This window comes from Cydia strobilella, chromosome 13 (genome assembly GCF_947568885.1).
Source record: "Cydia strobilella chromosome 13, ilCydStro3.1, whole genome shotgun sequence".
In the NCBI taxonomy this organism is placed as follows: Eukaryota; Metazoa; Arthropoda; class Insecta; order Lepidoptera; family Tortricidae; genus Cydia; species Cydia strobilella.
The window spans coordinates 12342922-12365199 of NC_086053.1; the positions used below are offsets into that span (position 1 = coordinate 12342922).

General features: G+C 36.6%; 2 protein-coding genes across 3 annotated transcripts in view; one reads left to right on the forward strand and one right to left on the reverse strand.

Moving 5' to 3' along the window:
- Positions 1–1974: 1974 nt before the first annotated feature.
- On the forward strand, positions 1975–2873 carry LOC134746726 (guided entry of tail-anchored proteins factor 1-like). The gene is made up of 2 exons (XM_063681246.1): positions 1975–2214; positions 2402–2873. The coding sequence occupies exons 1-2, from the start codon at positions 2128–2130 to the stop codon at positions 2819–2821; spliced, it is 507 nt and encodes a 168-aa protein (XP_063537316.1). The 5' UTR covers positions 1975–2127; the 3' UTR covers positions 2822–2873.
- A 341-nt stretch (positions 2874–3214) lies between these two features.
- Positions 3215–22278, reverse strand: part of LOC134746725 (mitochondrial carrier protein Rim2) — a 32520-nt gene continuing 13456 nt past the window's right edge. Inside the window, exons 3-8 of one of the 2 annotated variants that reach the window (XM_063681245.1) lie at positions 21927–21994; positions 12906–13084; positions 12226–12338; positions 9199–9418; positions 7063–7165; positions 3215–5420 (exon numbers count right to left, since the gene is read on the reverse strand). In XM_063681245.1, the coding sequence (XP_063537315.1) occupies positions 5300–5420; positions 7063–7165; positions 9199–9418; positions 12226–12338; positions 12906–13084; positions 21927–21994 (804 nt within the window). In that variant the 3' untranslated portion in view covers positions 3215–5299. Of the gene's footprint in view, positions 5421–7062; positions 7166–9198; positions 9419–12225; positions 12339–12905; positions 13085–21926; positions 22085–22278 lie in introns of both variants that reach the window. The other variant, XM_063681244.1, reaches the window with a different exon arrangement.

A 22278-nucleotide genomic window follows, 5' to 3' on the forward strand; every position in this document is an offset into this window, starting at 1 on the left:
TAAATGCCTAAATTATCAATAATTCGAGAACGTAGTGATTATCATGGATCTATAGTTGGAAACGTTTGAAATAGTATAAAACTGGATTAGGCATGAGTGGTGGGGTAACTGTCAGAACGGGATAGTCCTATGTCTCTTTCAGTAGGAGTAGCAGAGAAAGCGTTATTATTGTTTTGTCCTTGTTACAGTATCCCATTACTAAATAAATACTTACTTAAATTTTTTTTTATTCCCCACCGTAAATTTGTATGGTGGTATTTATGGTGGGCTAATTTGGCTACAAATCTACTGTAGCAATGCGTATGTTCTGTCCAAGTATAATATAATAATAATATAATAATAATAAAATACTTTATTGTGCACTACAAAGAAAAATACATGTTACAAACAATGACAGGACATAAGTGAGTAGGTAACAACAGGCGGACTTATCGCTAAAAAGCGATCTCTTCCAGACAACCTTCAGATAGCGATTCAGTGGCTAGAAATAAGTTAATGGGCAGTGCAAAATAACAAAGGTGTAAAGTTTACAAATCAAATACCTAAGTATAAATAACAAACAATGAAAAATAAACTACATAAACTACATATATTATTTAAGCAACAATAATACACTACATAAACCTACACAAAATACATAAAATACATAATGAGAATTCAAGCAAGAGAAGAATAACGACTAGGTAGCGTGAACAAAAAGAAAAATATATATGTGTAAGTGAAAGGACCAAGACTAAGAAAGAGATTTTAAATAGTGTTCTTTTAGAAGTTTTTTAAAAATGGGTAGGGATTGAGCACGTCTTATATCAATGGGCAAAGCATTCCACAATCTTACAGACTGGAAAGTGAAGGATTTGTTGTAGAACTTACTAGATGACCGAGGGGCAGCAAGAAGGCGATTCTGAGAACACCTAACAGACAAAAGAAAACTAAACCGTTTTTTAAGGTATTCAGGAGTATTTGGAATAAATAAAGTGCGATAGAGTAGAGACAGGATATGTGTATTACGTCGGAAACGAATCGGTAACCACCTGAGCTGTGACCGGAAGCTGGAGACATGATCAAATTTTCGTAGCCCGAAAATGAAGCGAATGCACACATTTTGAAGCCGTTCAATCTTGTTCAATTGCTCTTCGGTAAGATCGAGATAAGAGATGTCGGCATAGTCTAAAATGGGAAGAAGAAGGGATTGGGCCAGCGCGGTTTTAGTGGAAAGTGGTAAAAAGTTGCGGAGACGCCTAAGAGATCCCACAGCGGCAAAAATTTTACGACCGACTTCATTAAGTTGCGGACCCCAGGAAAGAGTACGATCCATAATCACGCCCAGATTCTTTACTTGGGCCGAGTACGGGATCTGGACCCCATCGAATAAAATAGGAGGCAGACTCTCAAAATTCACCTTAGCTATGTTCTTAGGGCTACCAATAATAATAGCTTGGGTCTTCGTAGGATTAACTCTAATTCCATAGCAAGAACTCCAGTGCAAAATGCGCTCTAAATCAGAGTTGGTGGTAAGAATCAGAGAAGGTAGATCCGCAATTGGGCACTGAGAGTAAATTTGGAGGTCGTCGGCATACAAATGATAAGAAGAAAGGAGGTTAAGAGAAATATAATTGATGAAGATGGAAAAGAGAAGATGGAAAATATAATTATATATATTACAGTAAATCCAATCCTTTCCTTTCCAAATTTTCGTCTTATCCGTATTTCCTAATTCCTAGTTTCCCTAACTTTTAATTCCTCCACAACCTGACATTGGCTAACCTAAAGGACCCTCCACACTCGTGCGAGAATTGCGGCGGGAATCCGGGAACGCGAGTGTGGAGTCTAGTTCGCTAGTCAGCAAACCGGCTCCACACTCGCGTTCGCGGCTTCGCGCCGCGTAGTCTGGAGCGAGCATAGCAAAAGCCATAACAAGAAAAAAAAAAAGTCATGATGGTCTTGATGCAAAAACTGTCAATACTGTCACTGTCATTTTATTTACGAAAGAAATTAACCAAAATGAATTGCAGTTTCTACGCTGTTCCAAAATAGATTTTCTAATTTGTTATAAAAATTTAATTACATCACATCGTATATCAAATACATCTGAGCTTTGTGTAAATTAGTAATAAGTTCACAAAAACAATGTTGGAGGTTATAAATGGATTTCTACTAGTATACTTTGTCGTTTTGACCACGATCAGTGTATTAGTACCTTATTTGGTTAAACCAGTAAGTACAGTAGTAATAATACATTTTTACATTGAACTAAACTTCATTTACAATTTTGTGACTCGGGTGACTACGTAAAGAGAACCTTTCTAACCCATTTCACTTGTCACAAAAATATAAACCTGCAACTATACTACTAGGTACTATTTAATTACAGGGATCCCTATATCTTGATTTTGTGTTGTAGATTGCAGCATGCTTTTCCAGGCCATCTCTAGAAGAAAGAGCATCCTTTGCTGAGGTTAAAAGACTGAAATGTGAACAAAACAGCATTTCCATGAAGGAAGAATTTGCTGCATACCACAAACTGCAGCGAAAAATTAATGAAATAGAGAACCAACTAAAAGAGAACTCTCAATCCAGGATGAGTAAAAGCCTTGCAGTTAAGAGTACTGTACATGTAGCTCTGCAAGCAGTTGTAGCTTTGATTATTGTGATCTCAGTTATCTGGTTCAGGCGTGAGCCCATTGTTGCACTTGAGGGCAATTTATTTCCACTGTCAACCATGCTGAGGTACCCCAGTGAAACTCCCAATGCTATCTCTACACATGTGTGGGTGATGATCTCAAATCTCTCTATCAGAACATTATTGAAACCAATTGTTTAGTTAATTTATCTAAAATTTTATAATGATTAATAATTTGAATTAAATTTGTCAAAGAAAAACATCATTTTTCATTTTATTATTTATTCATTAAACAAAATTACTAATATTTTATACTCAGTCCAAAGTCCAAATGTTTCCTTTAAAAATATTTTATTTAACAATCATACTGCTTGCCCATGATCTTTACTATTTATAAGGAACCATGATTTTTTTAACAATAGAAAAGCTCACCCGAATGGTACAAGTAACACAATCTTGCGCCATAGACTGAATATGAAAAACTCTCTCAAATCTCTCTATCAGAACATTATTGAAACCAATTGTTTAGTTAATTTATATAAAATTTTATAATGATTAAGAATTTGAATTAAATTTGTCAAAGAAAAACATTATTTTTCATTTTATTATTTATTCATTAAACAAAATTACTAATATTTTATACTCAGTCCAAAGTCCAAATGTTTCCTTTAAAAATATTTTATTTAACAATCATACTGCTTGCCCATGATCTTTACTATTTATAAGGAACCATGATTTTTTTAACAATAGAAAAGCTCACCCGAATGGTACAAGTAACACAATCTTACGCCGTAGACTGAATATGAAAAACTATACACAATTAAACTTAACAATAAAAACATGTTTCTCAAATGATGTGCTTACTTTTGAGAATATAGAATCTACAATCTTGTGCATTAGTATTTACAAGCTATATATCACAGCTTACAACTTACTATATTTGCCCTAAAAAGAACTGCAAAACATAATTTTGATTAGTACATGTTAAGAATTGTATTTTCTTGTACAACAAGTAATGGCCTTGATTGTTATGAAATATTTTTAGACACTCATTACAAAATATCAGATTCTAGTTAAACCTTGACATAAAAAACAATATATCACGAATCGACAAACATTTTACGAATGGACAGAACACAAGTGCAGGACATTGATATGCACATATCAGCTATTTTAAGCTGCCTGTGCATTCGTATATATAAATAATATAATATATGGCAAAAGTACACAAATAACTTTGTATTGATGTATAATAAAAATTAAAATGACTAATTGACATACATCTCAATCTGAATCTATGTACTGAATTAAGAAGCTTTTATAATGTTTTTTAACTGGGATGATGTTTCATATAACTAAAATATATAAAAACTGGCATCATTCATAAAGGTCCAACTAAGCATTTTTTATAGTTAAGATTTTTAATATAAAAATACACAACATAAAAAGCAACCAAAAGTGGTTTGACACAAGGAATGAACCTGTTTTGGCCCAAACGGTGTTTTGCGTACTACATACTAAATTAATATTTATATCAATTTTATGGCTAAATCAAGGCACAGCAAAAAAGCACAAGACTAGACTACTGACTATAATTATTCTTTTGGAAACATAATCAAGGAAAATAATGTCTTCCCTTTCATTGTTGTGCTCGTTCTCTGTTGCATAATGCATATATACATTTTTCAGTCGCACTAGCAATTTATACCAATTAACCATTGTAACACAACCATGCAATAACTTATCAGTTCCAGATCTTGTATGTTACATTACAATCAGAACCTGTTAAATATAAACAATTTATTTTATTTACATGTTTAATGTTTCCAGTTTCAGACACATTTAATATTGGTATCAAGGGCAAACTGTGTAGCCGATTTTAATAACAAAAATTATTTAAGATTCCTAGTAATTACGTAGCTCAGGTTACTAATACTTCTAAACCTTATAACGGTTCTATAAGGAATAAGATGTGTTTTCGATTCATGAGATGTACTGAGGCCTACACAGGAATCAATTGCATTCTGATGTTATATAAAATTCCTACATTTATCCAGAACTGTAGGAACATAATCTTCTATCAATAAGACTTTACAGTACTTTATGCCAGATTATTATATAGACTGTAAGAAAGTTGTATCAGTAGCTGTCACTGAACTGTGATTCCAAACTTCCGTACAAATTCCGATCAAACATCGACTTTCTACCAGAGCAAAGTTAGAGAATCACACTCGTCCTTAGCTACACTAATCAAGTTTTAAGCAAGAAACACTACCCAATTCTTTCAAATGATTTAAAAGTAAACGGGTGCGACTTACACCAATCAAGATAACCAGTGCTAGCCCTGGGCAGGCGTGTCTCACTCCGCGATTTCGTCGCGTCGCTACAAGTACCTGCGGCCGCCTCAATTTTGAGGTTTTGCCATAGTAATTGCCGCGCACCGCTACGGAACGGACGTCTGCGGGTGCAAGCGCGTGCCAACGCCGCCTTGCGCGTAGTAGTCGCGTTTTATTAGATAGTGAATCTTCTGTACCTAGTACTATTATATATTCTGTGCCCTGGGTAAGTTTTTGGTACACTGGCATCTCTACTAAAAATCCTAGCCAGCCTTTATGATTCCATGGTTAAACTCCTGAGCATCCTAGACTAATGTCAACACGTAATCTCAAACGGGTTCAGCTAAGTGTTCTCATAGAAGGAACTGTTGAAATGGGTCGTGAGCAAGTACACGACAGCTTCGTATGTGGACATCATTATCGCCGTGTTGGGGATCTGGCGGACGAGTTGTATGCCGAGGCCCCTGTAGACAATCAAATATATTTTAAAAAAAATGTCAAAAACCCTATTTTGTCGCAGGGGTGCTGACCTGCAGTGAATTTGGCAGTACATTTGCTGCTAAAATCGGTTATGGCAGCCACCTGAGAGCTCACCAAAGTCGCTCTCATTACATCTTTCTTGTCAGCGGTTTGGACTCGTCATAAGTGCTTCCAAGACTCAAATCCTCAAGCAACCACCAAGAGGTAGCGAAGCTGATCCAGCATCGCTTTATCTAGATGAGAAACCACTAGATGAGGTATCACGCTTTAAATACCTTGGAAGTACTATCCGGCATGAAAACACCTTGGCTTTGGAGATACCATTCCGCATCGCTAACGCCGCTGCCAATTTCGGACGACTCGCTGACCGGGTTTGGAAGTCCCATGATCTTAAGCTAGAGACGAAGATTAGCGTCTACAAGGCGCTAATCATCCCGGTCCTTTATACGGCTCAGACATGGTGCCTCTACAAATCCGATATAAAAAAGCTAGACACATATCACCTAAGGTGTCTAAGACATATACTCAGAATCAAATGGGAAGACCGAGTTCCAAATTCTGAGGTCATGCGTCGTTCCGGGCTCTATGGTATGAAGGCTCTACTAGTGCAGCGACAGCTAAGGTGGTGTGGTCATGTCCACCGTATGGATGACCGCCGCTTGCCCAAAACCGTATTCTACTCTGAATTGGTGGAAGGCAAGCGGAAGCACGGCGGTCAGCATCTGCATTATAAGGACATGCTCAAACGACACCTGAACGCTTGCAACATCGATCCTGAGCGTTGGGAGGAGCTTGCTACAGACAGGTCATCTTGGCGGTCGACCATCATTAACCGCATCAAATTATTTGAAGAAAACCGCCTCAATACCTTAGATGTCAAACGCCAACAACGTAAAGAGAGACCGAAGCCCTCGTACGCGTATACGTATAACGCGTCTGGCCAACTCTATTGTAGCACCTGCAATAGAGTCTTTAAGACCAAGTTCGGCTTGGCCAGCCACATTCGAGCCCATAATAGGCGTAATCCATAATTGCTGAGATCGCCGTCATCGAAACCGATGAGGAGGACTATATGAAGTAATTAATAGTAGATTGTACAACAAGGGCATAAAGCGATCCATTTTTATCCGAGGTAATTTATTGGTCCGAGCTTAGCGAGGACCAATATAGTCGAGGATAAAAATAGACATTTATGCCTGAGTTATACACTCTGCTTTTCACTTCGATTGTAAGTAAAATATACAAAAAATATCCAATATTTACACAATATATTTATATATTTACAAAATAGACATTTATGCCTGAGTTATACACTCTGCTTTTCACTTCGATTGTAAGTAAAATATACAAAAATATCCAATATTTTAGGTTATTTAATTACCATATTTATTCAAGACTAAAGAAATTTGTACTCGAACCGGTCGGAAGCACGGGGCACGCTGGTCGGGCGCGCCCCGGCACGGCTGGCAGTTTGTATGGCAGATTTTGGACTTTATTGCTAAGACAATAAGGGTCGTAATAGATGATTTTACTTTATGTTCTAGAACATAATAAGCAACTTTATGTCGTCTACGCACGACTTAAAGTCGAACTTTACGAGCATGAGAAGTAAAAAGATAATTTTACCTATAGACGCCACGACAGCCCTCCTCCATCCAAACAGTGTGCAGCGTTTGCCAAAATTTGCGGTACTTGTCGCCTTCCTCCCTCAGTCGTGTCCGCGCCACCTCTGCACAAACAAAACATGCTGCCGTGAAATACCCGCCATAATAGCCGAAATAACCAATAAATCAGCTTTTTGCCCGAAATTAATGTGTGTTACGTAATTGTTTGCTGATTATGGGAAAAATTGTAAAAAAAATATAATATCGATTTTCACTGCGAAATCAGTGTTGGACTAAATCATATTTATGTAAATATATAATTTTCAGTAAGAGATATATGAAAAAATTTACTACCATCAGAAAGGTACACTATTTGTGATATACCTTTGATAAAGTTTTTAAATATAATTAATTACAAACCCCAAAAAACGTTCAAAATCACATACTAAAAATCATCAACTTCTGGATTTTTCAGTTTTCCGACATTTCGTCTTAAAACTATTATGTAATTTTTTAATAAATTAAAATACTGCGATAATTTAAGTAAAAAAACGGAAAACGGATTAGTTTTACTATCGAAATAAAATACAAATACATTTCAACAAATAGATTTCTTTATGCCCTTGTTGTACAATCTACCATAGTGCTCTGCGCCAATATACAGGGAATCCTGTGTTACCCCCTTCTGTTCATATGTTCCCTATGTTTTAATATCTTCAAGTAAAAAGCTATTTTATTTCAATCATATACCTACTTATGTCATCAGATTGATCCATCATACTCGTTATTGCGTCGAGACACTACCCCACTTGCCTTATTTCACCTGCACAATCACTTATCTGCACAGCAGACGAGATAAGGTGACATGTTTGATTGTCGACGAACCCCTAGTCTGATAGATTATAGATTAGATACATCAGTGTAATATTAATTTTCACTCCTAGGAACATGGAAATAAAGCCTTACATTGAGAAATTGATAATAATACATTTTTAAATCAACAATTTTCTCAGCCAAGCGATTTTCCAATTTATTATTCATGTTTCGTGTCGTTCTAGTTCCGAATGACCTAGATGACGATAAACCTTATTCAACTATTTAATCAGTTTATCATGAGCACACTGAATTAATTCGAACTCATTTAATATTGCTCGAAATGCTACTACTTTCTATTTGCAGAAAATATCTCAGGTTGTCTTCAACACAATTTTCATACATTGTGTCAAGTACGAGTAGAAGCAATAGGGAATATTTATGACAATGATGCATCAAGGCGGTTTGTTTACAAGTGGCCTACCGCGAAACGCGAAAATCGAAATTTCGCTATCTGCCTCTCTATCGATCAAATATGCAAGAGTGATGGAGGCAGAAACCGAACTTTCGATTTTCGTGTTTCGCGGCAGGCCCTGTGATTGTGACGTGTCATTGTGATTGCTAGTGACGACCTCTATGCAGAGTTTTGCGTAATATTTCCTATTAAAATTAAAGAAATAAATACATAAATAGATCGCATTCACATTTTCTGAGAATGGCCGAAAACAGAACCTCATAAACAGGCTTAAAAACTGTTATCCGATATGAAATGGAAAATGGAATGAAGACCTCATTGCGTGCAGAAGCTTGGCGAGGTCAATAACTCTAATTGGACTCTTTTGGTATGAGGGCAGGGCACCGAAGGCGCTCGGTATTGGAGAGCGCCCAGTTCGTCGGGTTACGCCCGACTCTTTGTATGAGGGCGCCGAAGGCGCATGGCATGGAGAGCACCCCGTACGTCGGGCTACGCCCGACTCTTTTAGTATAAGGGCGCCGAAGGCGGCGGAGGGCGGATTACAGTGCAAGCGAAGTAATGTGCTGTTACCATGTGGACACGCGATGCAATAAGCGACTGTCTTGGAGAAGGCGCCGCCTGCCATAAATTCTAAGAAGTCGGGCGGGGACCGAGTGCAGCTCGGCACACTTTATGGCCTCGAGCCGCCATTAGCACGAAGAAGTAATAAGTGCAACCTTGCCATGTGGATACGCTATGCAAGAAGCGACTGTCTTTGAGAAGGCGCCCGCTGCCATGAATTCTAAGAAGTCTAGTGGGGAACGAGTGTCGCTCGGCACGCCATCTTGTGCTAGAACCGTTAGAACGAAGAACTAATAAGTGTAGTCTTACCATGTGGATACGCGATGCAAGAAGCGACCGTCTTGGAGAAGGCGCCCGCTGCCATGAACTCTAAGAAGTCGCGCGGGGTCCGAGCGTCGCTCGGTACACCGTCTTGAGCCCGAGCCGCCATTAACCGCGCTTTCACACCCTCGTACAGTACGAAGTGGACTACTGTCTCGCTTATGCCCATGTAGGATGCCGTTATGCCTTTGTAGAAGCCTATAATACCCTGTAAGGTACAGATTAACGATATGGTTAAGAAGGTTAATTATATACTAACTTATTATTAAGTAAGATATATAGCCTTCTGACGATTGGGTTTTAATATTTACCAGCGTAAATTTAAATATGTAAAACTGACAAAGAGTAAAAACTTAATTGAGGCATAGGCCTCAAATACATACATACTACGTGGAGGACGCAGGCCGTCAGGAGGATATAGCTAATTATAGAGGTAATAGAGTTTACATTTGTCGCAACAACAAAAAATTTTTTTCAAAGGGAAGTTTTCTGAGGAAAGAAAAAACGTTTGAAGGGTTTTGTTTTGAGAGATAGCACTTTGTTTTTTTTATACGTGTGGATAAACCTAGTCTTGTCATTGTCTCAATTCACGCTATTTCGCTATTATTGTATTGTATTTATTTATTTGCATAATCATGTACATTACATTACATAGATGGTATTTGCAAAGTAAGAGGCACTGATACCCTGGTAGGGCATAGCAAAAAATATCTTACACACTAATAAAAAATTTACATATTAAGATACAATAATAATTTAGCAAAACATTCATATAAAATTCAATGCAATTAAATTCAATTGGTATAGTATTTAAATAATGTCACATAATTTCCAAATAAAAGTCATATACTTATACACCTTAGTCATATGCTAAGTTGACATGCACCTATGCATTCTTACATTAAATTACAAACATTACAAAACTATTAACAATTTTTAAATTATTCTCTTCTTTATTAAAATATGTCAAAACGTATATCTAATCTAAATAACATATGTCAAGCAACATCATTCATAAATTCTTTTATTAATTATTACTATAATATGTACAATAGTTTAATATCATGCAGTGTCAGTCATATATTCTCCAATTGAGTAATAGGCTTTATGGATAAGGAATGTCTTAAGCTCTTTACTAAATACACTTAGTTTGTTTTCCGCCTTGATGAATTCTGGTATTTTGTTTTAAATTGTTATTGATCGATAGTATGGCCCTTGCTTGTAGATGTTCAGTTTCGATTCTGGCGTCGTGCGCTTTTTTTGAAATTCGTACATATATATGTGCTTCCTTACAAACATACTAATTTCATATATGTATATGCATGGTAGGGTCAAGAAGTTCAATTTTATAAAATGGTCTCTACAACTTTCTGGGAGATGAACGTTCATAATAATACGCAGGCATTTTTTTGTTCAACGAACATTTCTTGTGCGTTTACGCTATGTCCCCAAAGGATCACTCGATACCGAAGCCAGGCGTAGGCATAGGCGTAATATGCGGAGCGGGCGCATTCGATATTTGTGCTTCTTTTTGTTAAGCTTAGTGCGTAGACGAAACGCGACAATTTTGTTTTTAGATTTTCAACATGTCCTTTCCAATTTAAGCTTGTGTCAAGTTGTAGTCCTAAAAGGTTTACTTCGTTTACTTCTTCTATTCCGATTTCATTAGATAAATTTGTTAGGTCTAAAGATAACTTTTGATAAGGCTTGAATTGTATTAGTTTGCTCTTTTTAGGGTTTAGGTCTAGACAGTGGTCCTGCAACCATTGTTATGCTTGTGTAAGCGTTGATTTAATTTCATAATCAATGTCATAGTCAATGTCATAGTTTTTTACTGTTATTTTGTTACAATTACAACATACTAGGATGTTTAGATTATTCAGCTATTTCTATAAGTATTTGATTCGACGCAAGATATATCTCCTTGTAGATAACGAAAGCTTTCCACATTTTTGCGATCAACAAACTGAGCGCATGCATGCTCCGCCCGCGTGCCAATGTGTACATTAAAAACAATGACGAAATTAGGTACTAGCAGATAACAAAATGTCGCAAGAAAGGAAAATTGCAGAATAGATAATAAGTAATCTAACAAATGCAATGTATAGGTATCTATCTTCTTCTGAATCTTCGTATGAAGACAACATTTCGCTGGTCCAATGCAAGCATATGGTTTTCATAATACAATATTTATTTGTATGGCGTAATTGTTACATAACTAAAAGTAGGTACAACTGATTAACTCAATATATCAGTCTATTCTACAGGATGGCTAAAAACTAAGTGTATTCCCGTTGCCAGGGAGGTTTTGGGATTTTACTGAGCAACTTTTACTATGGGACTAACCACGAAACCACTTTTTCGCGTTTTCGTGGTTGGTCCCATAGTAAAAGTTGCTTAGTATAATCCCAAAACCTCCCTGGCAACGGGAATTCACTTATTTTTTAGCCTCCGTGTATAACACTTGGTCTAAAAACGCTCTGAAATTACAGTCTGCTCTTTTAGGTAGGTATTTAAAAAAAAAAAAACAAACACGTTTAAATCTCTTTGTCCGTCCAACATTTCAGAAATTAAGTACCAATTATAATCAATCTATCTATTTTTGCTGTTTGTTATCAGAGTCACCTCAGCCACCGTAAACGTAAACAGCAGACGGAGCGATAATATATCGGCAGATACCGTAAGATACGGAATCTTACGATATCTTTTACGTACTACTTGACAGTCCACACACGAAGCTGTAATATATATTTTGGTATATTTCGTCTGTCTCACAATCTAGGTGCCAGAGAGCCATATATTTTGGTATCGTTGGCGTGTGTGGTGATTAGCGATACTCTAAAGATATCTGTCGGTATCGCCGCGCCGATATATAACCCTCAGTCTGCGTCGGGCTTTATAAAGAATCTGAAGCGCTTAAAAATATTCATGTCCCTTGGAAGCCTGACGTCATAAACAACCGAATCAGAACTTTACCATCATTTACATAAATGTGTATTTTGAAAAGTATCTTACCGATTTAGCATATATCCTTTTTATACATTGTACGGCAGTCACGTTCTGTCCGTCCAGTTGCAGCCTCGTTTTTACGAACCATATCGGATTGGTCATTGTGCAAGACACGAAACCTGAAACATTTAAGTTCATGTGTAATAGGGTATTTCGTCGAAGTTATATTTTTCTACGGGGCACCCGCTTAATGTAAAATCTACCACACCAATGTAATTTTTTTTCTGAATTTTTAAATACATTTTAGGGGTCGCAACCGCACTTTGAAAATTTGGAATAGGTAGTACAAAATGTTTTTTTTTTCTATTTTTTATTATGGAACGACGATTTAAAGTGTATTAATGTCCAATTTTACATAAAATAACACTGCTATTTTTTTTTATTTTATTTGTATTTATAGGAACTAAAAGTATGGACGCACTCTAAATCGAAACTTAGAACCCCAACAATATGAATAAAATTACGTTCCACACCATGAATCATCGTCCTACAACGAAAAATCGAAAAACAATAGAAAAAATGTACATTTTGTATGGATTTTGAATTTATTTAAACATTCTGAAAAAAGATTACATTGGTTTTTTAGTGGTAGATTTTACATTAAGCGGGTGCCCCGCGTAGAAAAATAAAACTTCGACGAGTTCGACGAAATAAGGGCCACCCTAGTTAACACGTAATTTATTTACCTGCAGCGCTAGCGGCCGATAGATGAACTATGGGCGTGTCGGGGGCTATGTTCTGGTTCAATATAGCCTTGGCTTGTGAATATGTGCAGAAGTATATAGCCCTGGACGGAGCCACGCCCACAATGTTCGGCCCTAAGCCCTTGAACAACGCCTTTGTGCCCTCAGTTTGGACAATGTGTCTGGAAAAAGTAAACTCTCATAAGTATACCTACGACGATGCTCTTGGTGATAGTGGTTCTGCGAATTTTTCGATTTGATTTTTGAAGTCCCGGTAAGATTTTGTTTATACCCACAGATTAGTGCGACTAAGTCGGAACTCTCACATTTAATTTAGGGCTCCCGGTATCCGTGTTACACGCCGATACGAATACCCGTGTTCTTAAGCCCGGCGGTACTAAGAACCCGGTTTACACGGAACCGCCGGGATTCGAAAACGTTTCGAAGGAACGTTCCCAAGAAACGTATCTCAGACACGTATCTCCGTTTACACGGGTACTTAAGACCGTTCCGAACGGGTCTGAATACTCCGAACCAGTTTGAGCCAATGTACAATGGTAACAAGGTCCACTATTATTATGTTGACTTCAGATGAATTCGTTTGTCGTACGATTTTTAAAGTGAAGCTTTTATTCTATCGCCCCAATTTATTAAGTTAAGATTAAAACCGCGATTTTAATACCGTAAATCGAATTAATTTCCGATTTTTTTTAGTTAAATGCCTACAATCCGAAAAAAGTTTCACTTGCATCGTGGTTTCATAAAACCGCACAATTACTTTTTTTTATTGTTTTTAACCGTATTGATAAAACATAGGTACTTTAATAGTAGGTATACATAATTTTTATTTTAAACTATTTATATCATTTAATAAAACCGATTGCTTCTAAGCTAATTACAAAAATTTGATATCGATCATAGTTTTTTTTTATAATTACATAATGGTATAGTATTTTCGTTAATAATAGGTGTGCAGACAGAATACAATATTAATTAAAAATAACAGTTTAATTATTTCGTGGTTATTTTTATCTCGGATCTATTACTGCTTTGCGAAAACAACAAACCTGCCAACGGCGCAAAAAAGTTATTAGTAGGTACACAAAAGCGGGATTATCGAGTAATTTTACCCAAGAACCATAAAAACCCATACTACCTTGGATAACTTGCGATAATATTGCTAATTACATTAAGATAGATCTTTAAATTGGTAATCATTCATAATTCACTTTGGTCACTTTCGCACTAGCGTTTAGGTAATAAACTTAAATGCGCACGTTGCCGACCGGTGGTCCATCCATCCATTGTTTTCCAATATCCTTTTGTTTGTCATCGTCGAAAACATGTAGGTTCCCAAACTATTATCACAAGTGTCACTGCCAATTACAAGCTTTATGTCGTTGTAATAAGGTCAAAACATCTGCACAAGAAAATGTTTTCAATTGTTTTGTAGCTGCACCGCACTAAAAAGCGTTTTACTGTGGTAAGAGGTACCTAAAGTAAAAACAATTAGAATTTATTGAGAAGGTACAATTTTATCAAGTTGATTTAAAGTGTTTATTAATAACTATACCGACCCGCCCCGGCTTCGCATGGAGAGTCAAGCATAATAAAATACATTCTGTAACAAGTATTCACTTCGGAAGCCTAATAATATTAAGAGTTCAATGTCCATTTATCTGTCACCACCCACTAGGCTGTATCTCATGAACCGTAATAGCTAGACAGTTGAAATTTTTACAGATGTATTTGTACGGAACCTTCGGTGGGCGAGTCCGACTCGCACTTGTCCGGTTTTTTTTTAGAAGTTAATAATGGGTTAATTATTCTTAAAATATAGACAGACAGCCATGGCGCACTTTTTTGTAGACCAATGAAAAAGAGACAAGTCCACCATACATTGACATCAAATAGATTGGGCAGCGTTTTCGATTAAGCCAGCGTGATTTTTTCTAACTTCATTAGCAAACATCGTCATATTTCTACCAATTTAAACAAAACCTTAACAAAATATACACATAAACATTCCCAAAGAAAAACTTCATTCATAGGTGAGGTCTGGTTATCGCGAACATACAGACAGACATACGGATCCGGCGGGGGACTTTGTTTTATAAGGTTTACCTACATTATGTGACAAGAAATACAATTTCATATCATGTTCTTAAATTAAACTTAAAATAAAGAAGCAAGTTAAAATTGTATTTTTTTATAAATACTTAATGCCAATTTCGAACATTAGTTTGACTTCCTGCCTACATACTGAACTCGATGGTTCTAATATTTTTTTTAAATAGGTACTAGCAGGTTTTTATATTATATTGCTAACCCGCAACGTAAAAAAAAGTAGCTATTTAAAGTGCTATATAAAATACTATACTTTGATAAGAAGCGTGAATACTCTTAATACCTATTGCAAGCAAAAACTACATGCTCAAGAAAGGAGTTTCTAAACCGTTTATTGAATTTCGACTCTATGACCCACGGAACAAGGTTAAATATGACAGAAACTCGTCATGAATCTTTTTTCTATTCATTTGTAACTGGCGTTCGTTCCTTCGCTACTATCGTCAAGGACGTGTCCGGCGCCACGGATAAATAAGATACGTATCTTCGAATACCCGTTTATCCGTGTACACGGGTCTTAACTACACGTTTCTTAATTAAACGTGTGGAACGGGCCAGAAAACCGTTTACGTATTATTCGGAAACGGGTATTCGAAACGTGTAAACGAAACACGGATTCGACCGCGAGCCCTAATTTAATTATCATTCTGTATAAGCATAGAGTAACTTATACTAGAGCGGTACTGTCATAGTAAATTTTGTAACCCCAGTAAATTCACTGCCATCTGTCGACACACTTTAAAACTAAAAATAAATATTTATAAAAATACGATAAAATGTATTTCAATATGGATAAATGATTTTTTTATTTGCATTAATTATTTTTATATGTTTTTGACCCATGTTCTTTCACTGGTATGGGTTAAAATTATAAATAACAAACGAAACAGTCAACGCCCTCTATACGAGTGTAGGCCAAAACTAGTGGCGCCATCTGATTGAGAATCAAATTTTCGTGATTTTCGAGGCACGTTTTTTCCTTAGACTGTATCCATCTATTACGGAGTTATATCTATCTTTGGTATAAGTGAGATAAGCCGTAATACTTGTTTCCGTATAGTCTAAGATCAACTATACTATGCTCCAACTGTGATGTGAGTAGCCTCAAACTTATCGTTGGACGAGGTCGAATGAAGGAATATTATCCCATAATATTTTTTCAAGTAAACAGACAGGTGATAATTTTTGACGTCAATCGATAGATTAGCTTATCGGGTTCTACCACCAACTTTCCACGCTAAAGTTCAACATAACTGAACCGATCCGGTAGATATCGGCGACGTACAGACGTCTGCCGGCGTTTGATTGTTTCCATCCAGATTCGAGATCCGGTTACTGACATTTCACTTAAAAATAAACGGGGGTCATTCGAGTACGGGCGTCATAATGTTCACGATAAACATGACTGATTAGGTCTAGTTGAGATAAAAGTTTGACGAGGCCTGATTAGACAATTAAGTGTTATAATGCCTATAATACCATTAAAACCATTATACCACCCATTTTTGCCTAAACCATTATAGATATAACTCCGTAATAGATGGATACAGTCTAAGAAAAAAACGTGCCTCGAAAATCAAGAAAATTTGATTCTCGATCAAAGGGCGCTACTAGCTTTGGCCTACTGTCGTATAGATGGCGTTGACGGTTTCGTTTGTTATTTAACAATTTTAACGCATATCAGTGAAAGAACATAGGTCAAAATCATAAAAAATATTAATGCAAATAAAAAATCATTTATCCATATTTAAATACATTTTATCGTATTTTTATAAATCTTCATTTTTAGTTTTAAAGTGTGTCGATAGATGGCCGTGAATTTACTGTGGTTACAAAATTTACTATGACAGTACCGCTCTAGTATAAGTTACTCTATGCCTAAACCTAATAATGTGGACGAGCTTTCTATAAGATGGCGAAGCCTGCGCTGTGGATCTGAAGGTATGCTATTTTTTTTATAATTAACAAAATAGTTTTGTAGTGCTATTTAAAGCAAGCACCCTAGTGCTTGCCATCTTACAGAAAGCTCATCCACATTATTAGGTTTAGGTTATGTCGAGAACATTATAAAAACCGGCCAAGTGCGAGTCGGACTCGAGCACGAAGGGTTCCGTACCATTACGAAAAAAAACAGCAAAAAAAACACGTTTGTTGTATGGGAGCCCCACTTAAACCCCCACTATCTATATTATTCTGTTTTTAGTATTTGTTGTTATAGCGGCAACAGAAATATATCATCTGTGAAAATTTCAACTGTCTAGCTACCACGGTTCATGAGATACAGCCTGGTGACAGACAGACAGACGGGCAGACGGACAGCGGAGTCTTAGTAATAGGGTCCCGTTTTTACCCTTTGGGTACGGAACTCTAAAAAGCAAGGGCACAAGAATTATACAAAATAGGGTAGTTGACACATGTTGAGTTTTATAACTAAATCTAGTTAAATAGATAGAAAATGAGTAATTTATCACAATAAATTGGAAACTTTTGTTTTCCATCCCTACATCGGAACGGCTTCTAAGCAAAGTGACACAGTGACGCCACGAATGTGTTGCCACTTGTGTTAGAGAGTTTGTTTAGTAAAGTGGCGATTCCAGACAATCCAGACTGACCATCATTTGAGACTTTTGTATTGCTTTAAGACAGTGGGTCCCATACAGACATTTGATCCTCAAAACAAACCTGATCAACTGATACCATAAAAAAAATTGTCAACTACCCTATTGTGATGCTAATCTTTGATAGTCACTTCTAAGGGATAGATCCTAGAATGGCTTGAATATACAGACTACGCAGTCAGTGTACCTTTCCCATTGTTGAATATTAGATGCAGTTGAATTACATTGCTATCTCGATCCTAAGTCATGCTCTGATGAAAACCACGCAGTATATAAAGGTAAAGGATAATCCATCAAATCCACATCACGGCTACCACACGTTACTTGTGCGAATCCAACACGGCTACCACACGTGACCGTAGTGGGAGCATTTAATTTGTTATCTATTAGCGCATATACGATAACTTTACCGGTTGAAACTGGTAATATCCTGATATATATATGATCGATGGATTGTTGTTTAGATTGAAAAATGCAAGCATATTGATAAGTTGCAAGGTTTTTGAATTTGCATCATGATTTTTATTTTAACGTCACTGGGATTTTTTTATGCTTCTATCGGGCGAATTGAAATTACAAAATAAGCTTGCATTTTTTTTGTTTAAATAGACTAGAATGAAATTACTGGGCTTTTTGGATGATAACATCTATGAGAACCTTGGCATCACATAGGTAAATACTGGCTGAAGTCAATTATTTATTTCTTCTACTTTCATTGCGCATGAAATTGGCATTCGAAAAAATTGCCAACTGTTCTATGGCAATGGCAACCTATGATTTTAATTTTACTTAACAGTTTTGAATGATTCACGGTTAGTTTGACGAACAAGATGCATGTAACTGCGTCGAAATATCGAACATATCTTATTTTTCTTACAAGGGGGAGGGAGGGGGTTTTCATAGTTCTTATGTAAGATCACAGATGCGATTCTTTTTAAATTTAAATGAAATTATCCGTTTAAAATAATACATACTTCCACACTGTATGCTATCAAACACGGTGCAGAGTTAGCTTAAACGGGCTCCAGTATCTTTGTAGGTACTAACAAAGGTAGGTATAAACATTCCGAAAAAAATATTTAAAAAATAAACACTAGAACCAAACGTATTATTTTTTCCTTTAGATTTTTACGTAATATAGGGGGGAGCGGGTCAGCCTATTCTTATTTTTTCTTATATAGGGAGGGAAAGGGTCAAAAAGTGGAAAAAATCATCTTACGATTCTCATTCATTACGATCATTAATCTAATAAATGAATGGCGCCTAATGTTTAGGTACTTGTAGCTAAAGTGCAACATCGGTACTTGATACAAATTCCTATTGGCTATTTCCTTAGAATAAACATATTATTATAATGTAGCACAGTACAAACAGCAACACTCTTAACTGTCCATCGGTGTACCTTATGCCTTTTGTAATAAGGTCCACCGGTAGACAGTTTAACAGAGTGGGCGATGGTACTAGATATAAGATTGTATTATGTTCCCTGAAACAAATATTCCATCGGCGTAACAGTTCTCTGACCAATTTTGAACCTTGTTGCAATGAGATAAGGCCTAACGACTGGTCAGGTAAGTGTGTTGCTGTTAGTACCTACACCTTATACAGGAGGAGGAATGTTGAGTGCTACCGTTCGCCAACAAACTGTCATACAATTTGGCGAAAAAATATGTAATAAATATCGCTGTGTATTTTTTATGGAGTAAATAAATTAATTGCCTCATAAAATAAAACACAGATCTGCCCGTGTTGCAGTTATTGCAGTAATTGCAGTATAATATTACTTTAAGGCCTTTCCATCGTTTTGCCGCTATCACTGTCACATTTCGCAAGAAAGAACGGGAAAGACCATGCTCGCCAAAAGTGTCAATTTTGATCGATTTTTATTTATTTTAATAACGTTGCCTTACAATATCGAAATTCGAAAGCGGTCAAATTACTATTTAAGTTAACATTGTTTTTTCTTCTTTCTTTTGTTTATTGTGTCACATATTAAATAACCGAGTAAAGTTGAATTAAAAGTCCTAGTTAGAGTTTACTTTGGGAATTAATTGTATCGAGCGAAGTGTCATAAATGTCATAATTCGTGTATCACTTATAAATTAAAGATAATATAATCAAGAACTACATATATTTTTTCCATGTCTACGAATATCAACGTCTCTTAGAAAAATATGATCATATAAGGAGATTTTTCGCCTTCTGGCTCAGGGAACGGCCTTAACCATCTCGTAACAATCTTCATACTTACGGTTTCGCAATTTCATTACGAAGCTAATACCTATACATCTCTTGTGCATTTCACCCACCGACGTCATATAAGTGCAAAACATAATCAAACGGCACTTATTCTATAGATAAAAAGTATTGATTCGATATAAAATCGGAATTTCCCACGCAGATCAAGAGTGGTGACAAAAACATTCGATGGCCACCGGCCAATATCAATCAACGCCAAACCTAGAATACCCTTTTAAAAATGATCATCTATCATATAATTGCGTTATGATAGATAGTATACGTAGTTCTGGATCAAAGATGAAATCAGATTCGTCAATATGCTTTAATTTGATCAAACATCCAACTTAAGTTCCTAAATAAAATTTACTTTTTTTAACTCTTAAACTAATCGTGAACCACCATGACTCCGCCATTTTCAAAAAATCCAGTAAGTAATTATTGAACCAGCTCAAAAATTTGACGCGAATCGCGAATCGGTTGAGAAATACGAGGAGAACAGCCGGACATACGAAAGCATGTTTGCCCAAGCTGAAACGAAGACCTTCGCTCTCGCTCGGTACATTATATGGGATTTTGATTAATTAGTTCACGCAATCGCAACTAGCGAAGTTTAAAATCAAGTCAAGAATCAAATTATTTTATCGAACCGCAGGTATTCACGATATCTCATAATTTGTTGCGTCGTAATAAATTGATAAACATGTCACGTTATCAAGTGAGAGCATCTCAAAAAGCGCAATTCAGAGGCCAATAGTGATAGTGCAACATCTCGCAAGTGCCTTTTATCTGCATACAGATAGGAAAATTATACAGAATTCCTTTTTGATTTGACGTCGCAACGAGTACACAAAGTCAAATGTGATAGTTTGTGAAAAATAATAATGTGACAGCTTGTTTTCAGTCTATTGAACTAGAAGTTGTACTTTGTGTTATCAAATAAAACCGTGTTACTCTTGTTTGTCTTATATGGTTGGGATCTAGATAACAGTTATTGGGACTGGAAAAGTGCATACCAAACGATGTCAGATGAGATGAGTCTTACAAAAACGAAAAGTTGAGAAATGGGTCTTACTCAAATAACGGTACCTATTTACTAAGTAGGTATAATCGGTATTCCGCAAACGGGGGATACATATTTTAATACCAATGAGGGGACTCACGGGACCTAAAACAAACAAATGCAGTCACGTGAGATGGGTTTATACTTATACTGGTTTAAGAAACGCCAACTTTAGGAGACAAGTCTTACAAAACCTTAACGTGAAAAGTTGGCTCAACAAAAATCAAACAATTTGCGTATTGGAAATGTTGGAATATGAACTTTTGAGAAAGAACCATTTGAAATCGAGTGTTCGGGAAGAAAAACAATAACAAGTATTTACATTAGGCGGTGAGTCTAACCAATATGTACAGGTATTCGGTAGGTAATAGGCCCTGTACGTTTTAACACTGTAAATGTTTGGTTATGCGTCATACCAGAACTCAAACGTTAAGAAATGAGTTTCAGAGAGTTGAGGTTTTATAAAAAAACTTGTGGCAAACGCATGGCAAAAAAGGACAGAACAAACATCAGGCGGTGATATTTCTTTCTTACACATTTACAAACAAATAATGGAAGAGGCTTTCGGACACGTAAACGTTTGGCGATATAACTAGTTATCAGAAAAGAGTATTAGAAATGAGTCTTAATGCAACAAGTTATGAAGAAGTCTTAACCCCTATGTTGTCCCGCGGATATGCGTTGGCATAAAAGTGACCTACGCGATATCGCACACGCGATTTCATACAAAATGTGACGTTTTCAACTAAAAGGTACCACATTGTCGCTTGTCGATAAGGTTGATTTCGAATTGAAGCTATATGGAAATAGCGCCTTATTGACAACCGACAATAAGTACCCTTTTGGTTGAAAATGGCATATATGTATAAAAAGTCGTAAAACCCTGGGACTGAGAGGTTTTGACGTTGTAGACTCCTGGAACTCAAGGGGTTAAACAACACAAACGTTAACAAGTCTTTAAGAAAACATAAAGCTCACCTGATGCACTGTATAAGGCTCATCCTCGAAACAGGTCGGGCGGTGCCGACGCGCGCGCACGGCTGCACCTGGCAATTGTACGACATCAGCATTCGATCGGGCTGCTGGCTGTACGCGAACATGGCGCCCATCGTACGTCGGTAGCCCCATTTAACCTCCTGCGTTACAATGCCAATGTTATTGACCGAAGTGTCTTTAGACCATTTTTTGGAGGGGTAGGGGGCGCTTGCACTGAGACTGGCGCATTTGACAGTCGATAGGATAATGCTTAATGTCATTTAGCGAGGCACTAAGTTTCTATTATTCTACTTCATACAAAAGTCTATTACTCTATTTCATACAACAGTTAACC

Excerpts from the sequence above, each read along its gene's own strand:
- LOC134746726 (XM_063681246.1), top strand. The coding sequence starts at position 2,128 with ATGTTGGAGGTTATAAATGGATTTCTACTAGTATACTTTGTCGTTTTG. Across the intron at positions 2,215-2,401 it reads TACCTTATTTGGTTAAACCA|ATTGCAGCATGCTTTTCCAG; the intron begins GTAAGTACAGTA and ends TTTGTGTTGTAG.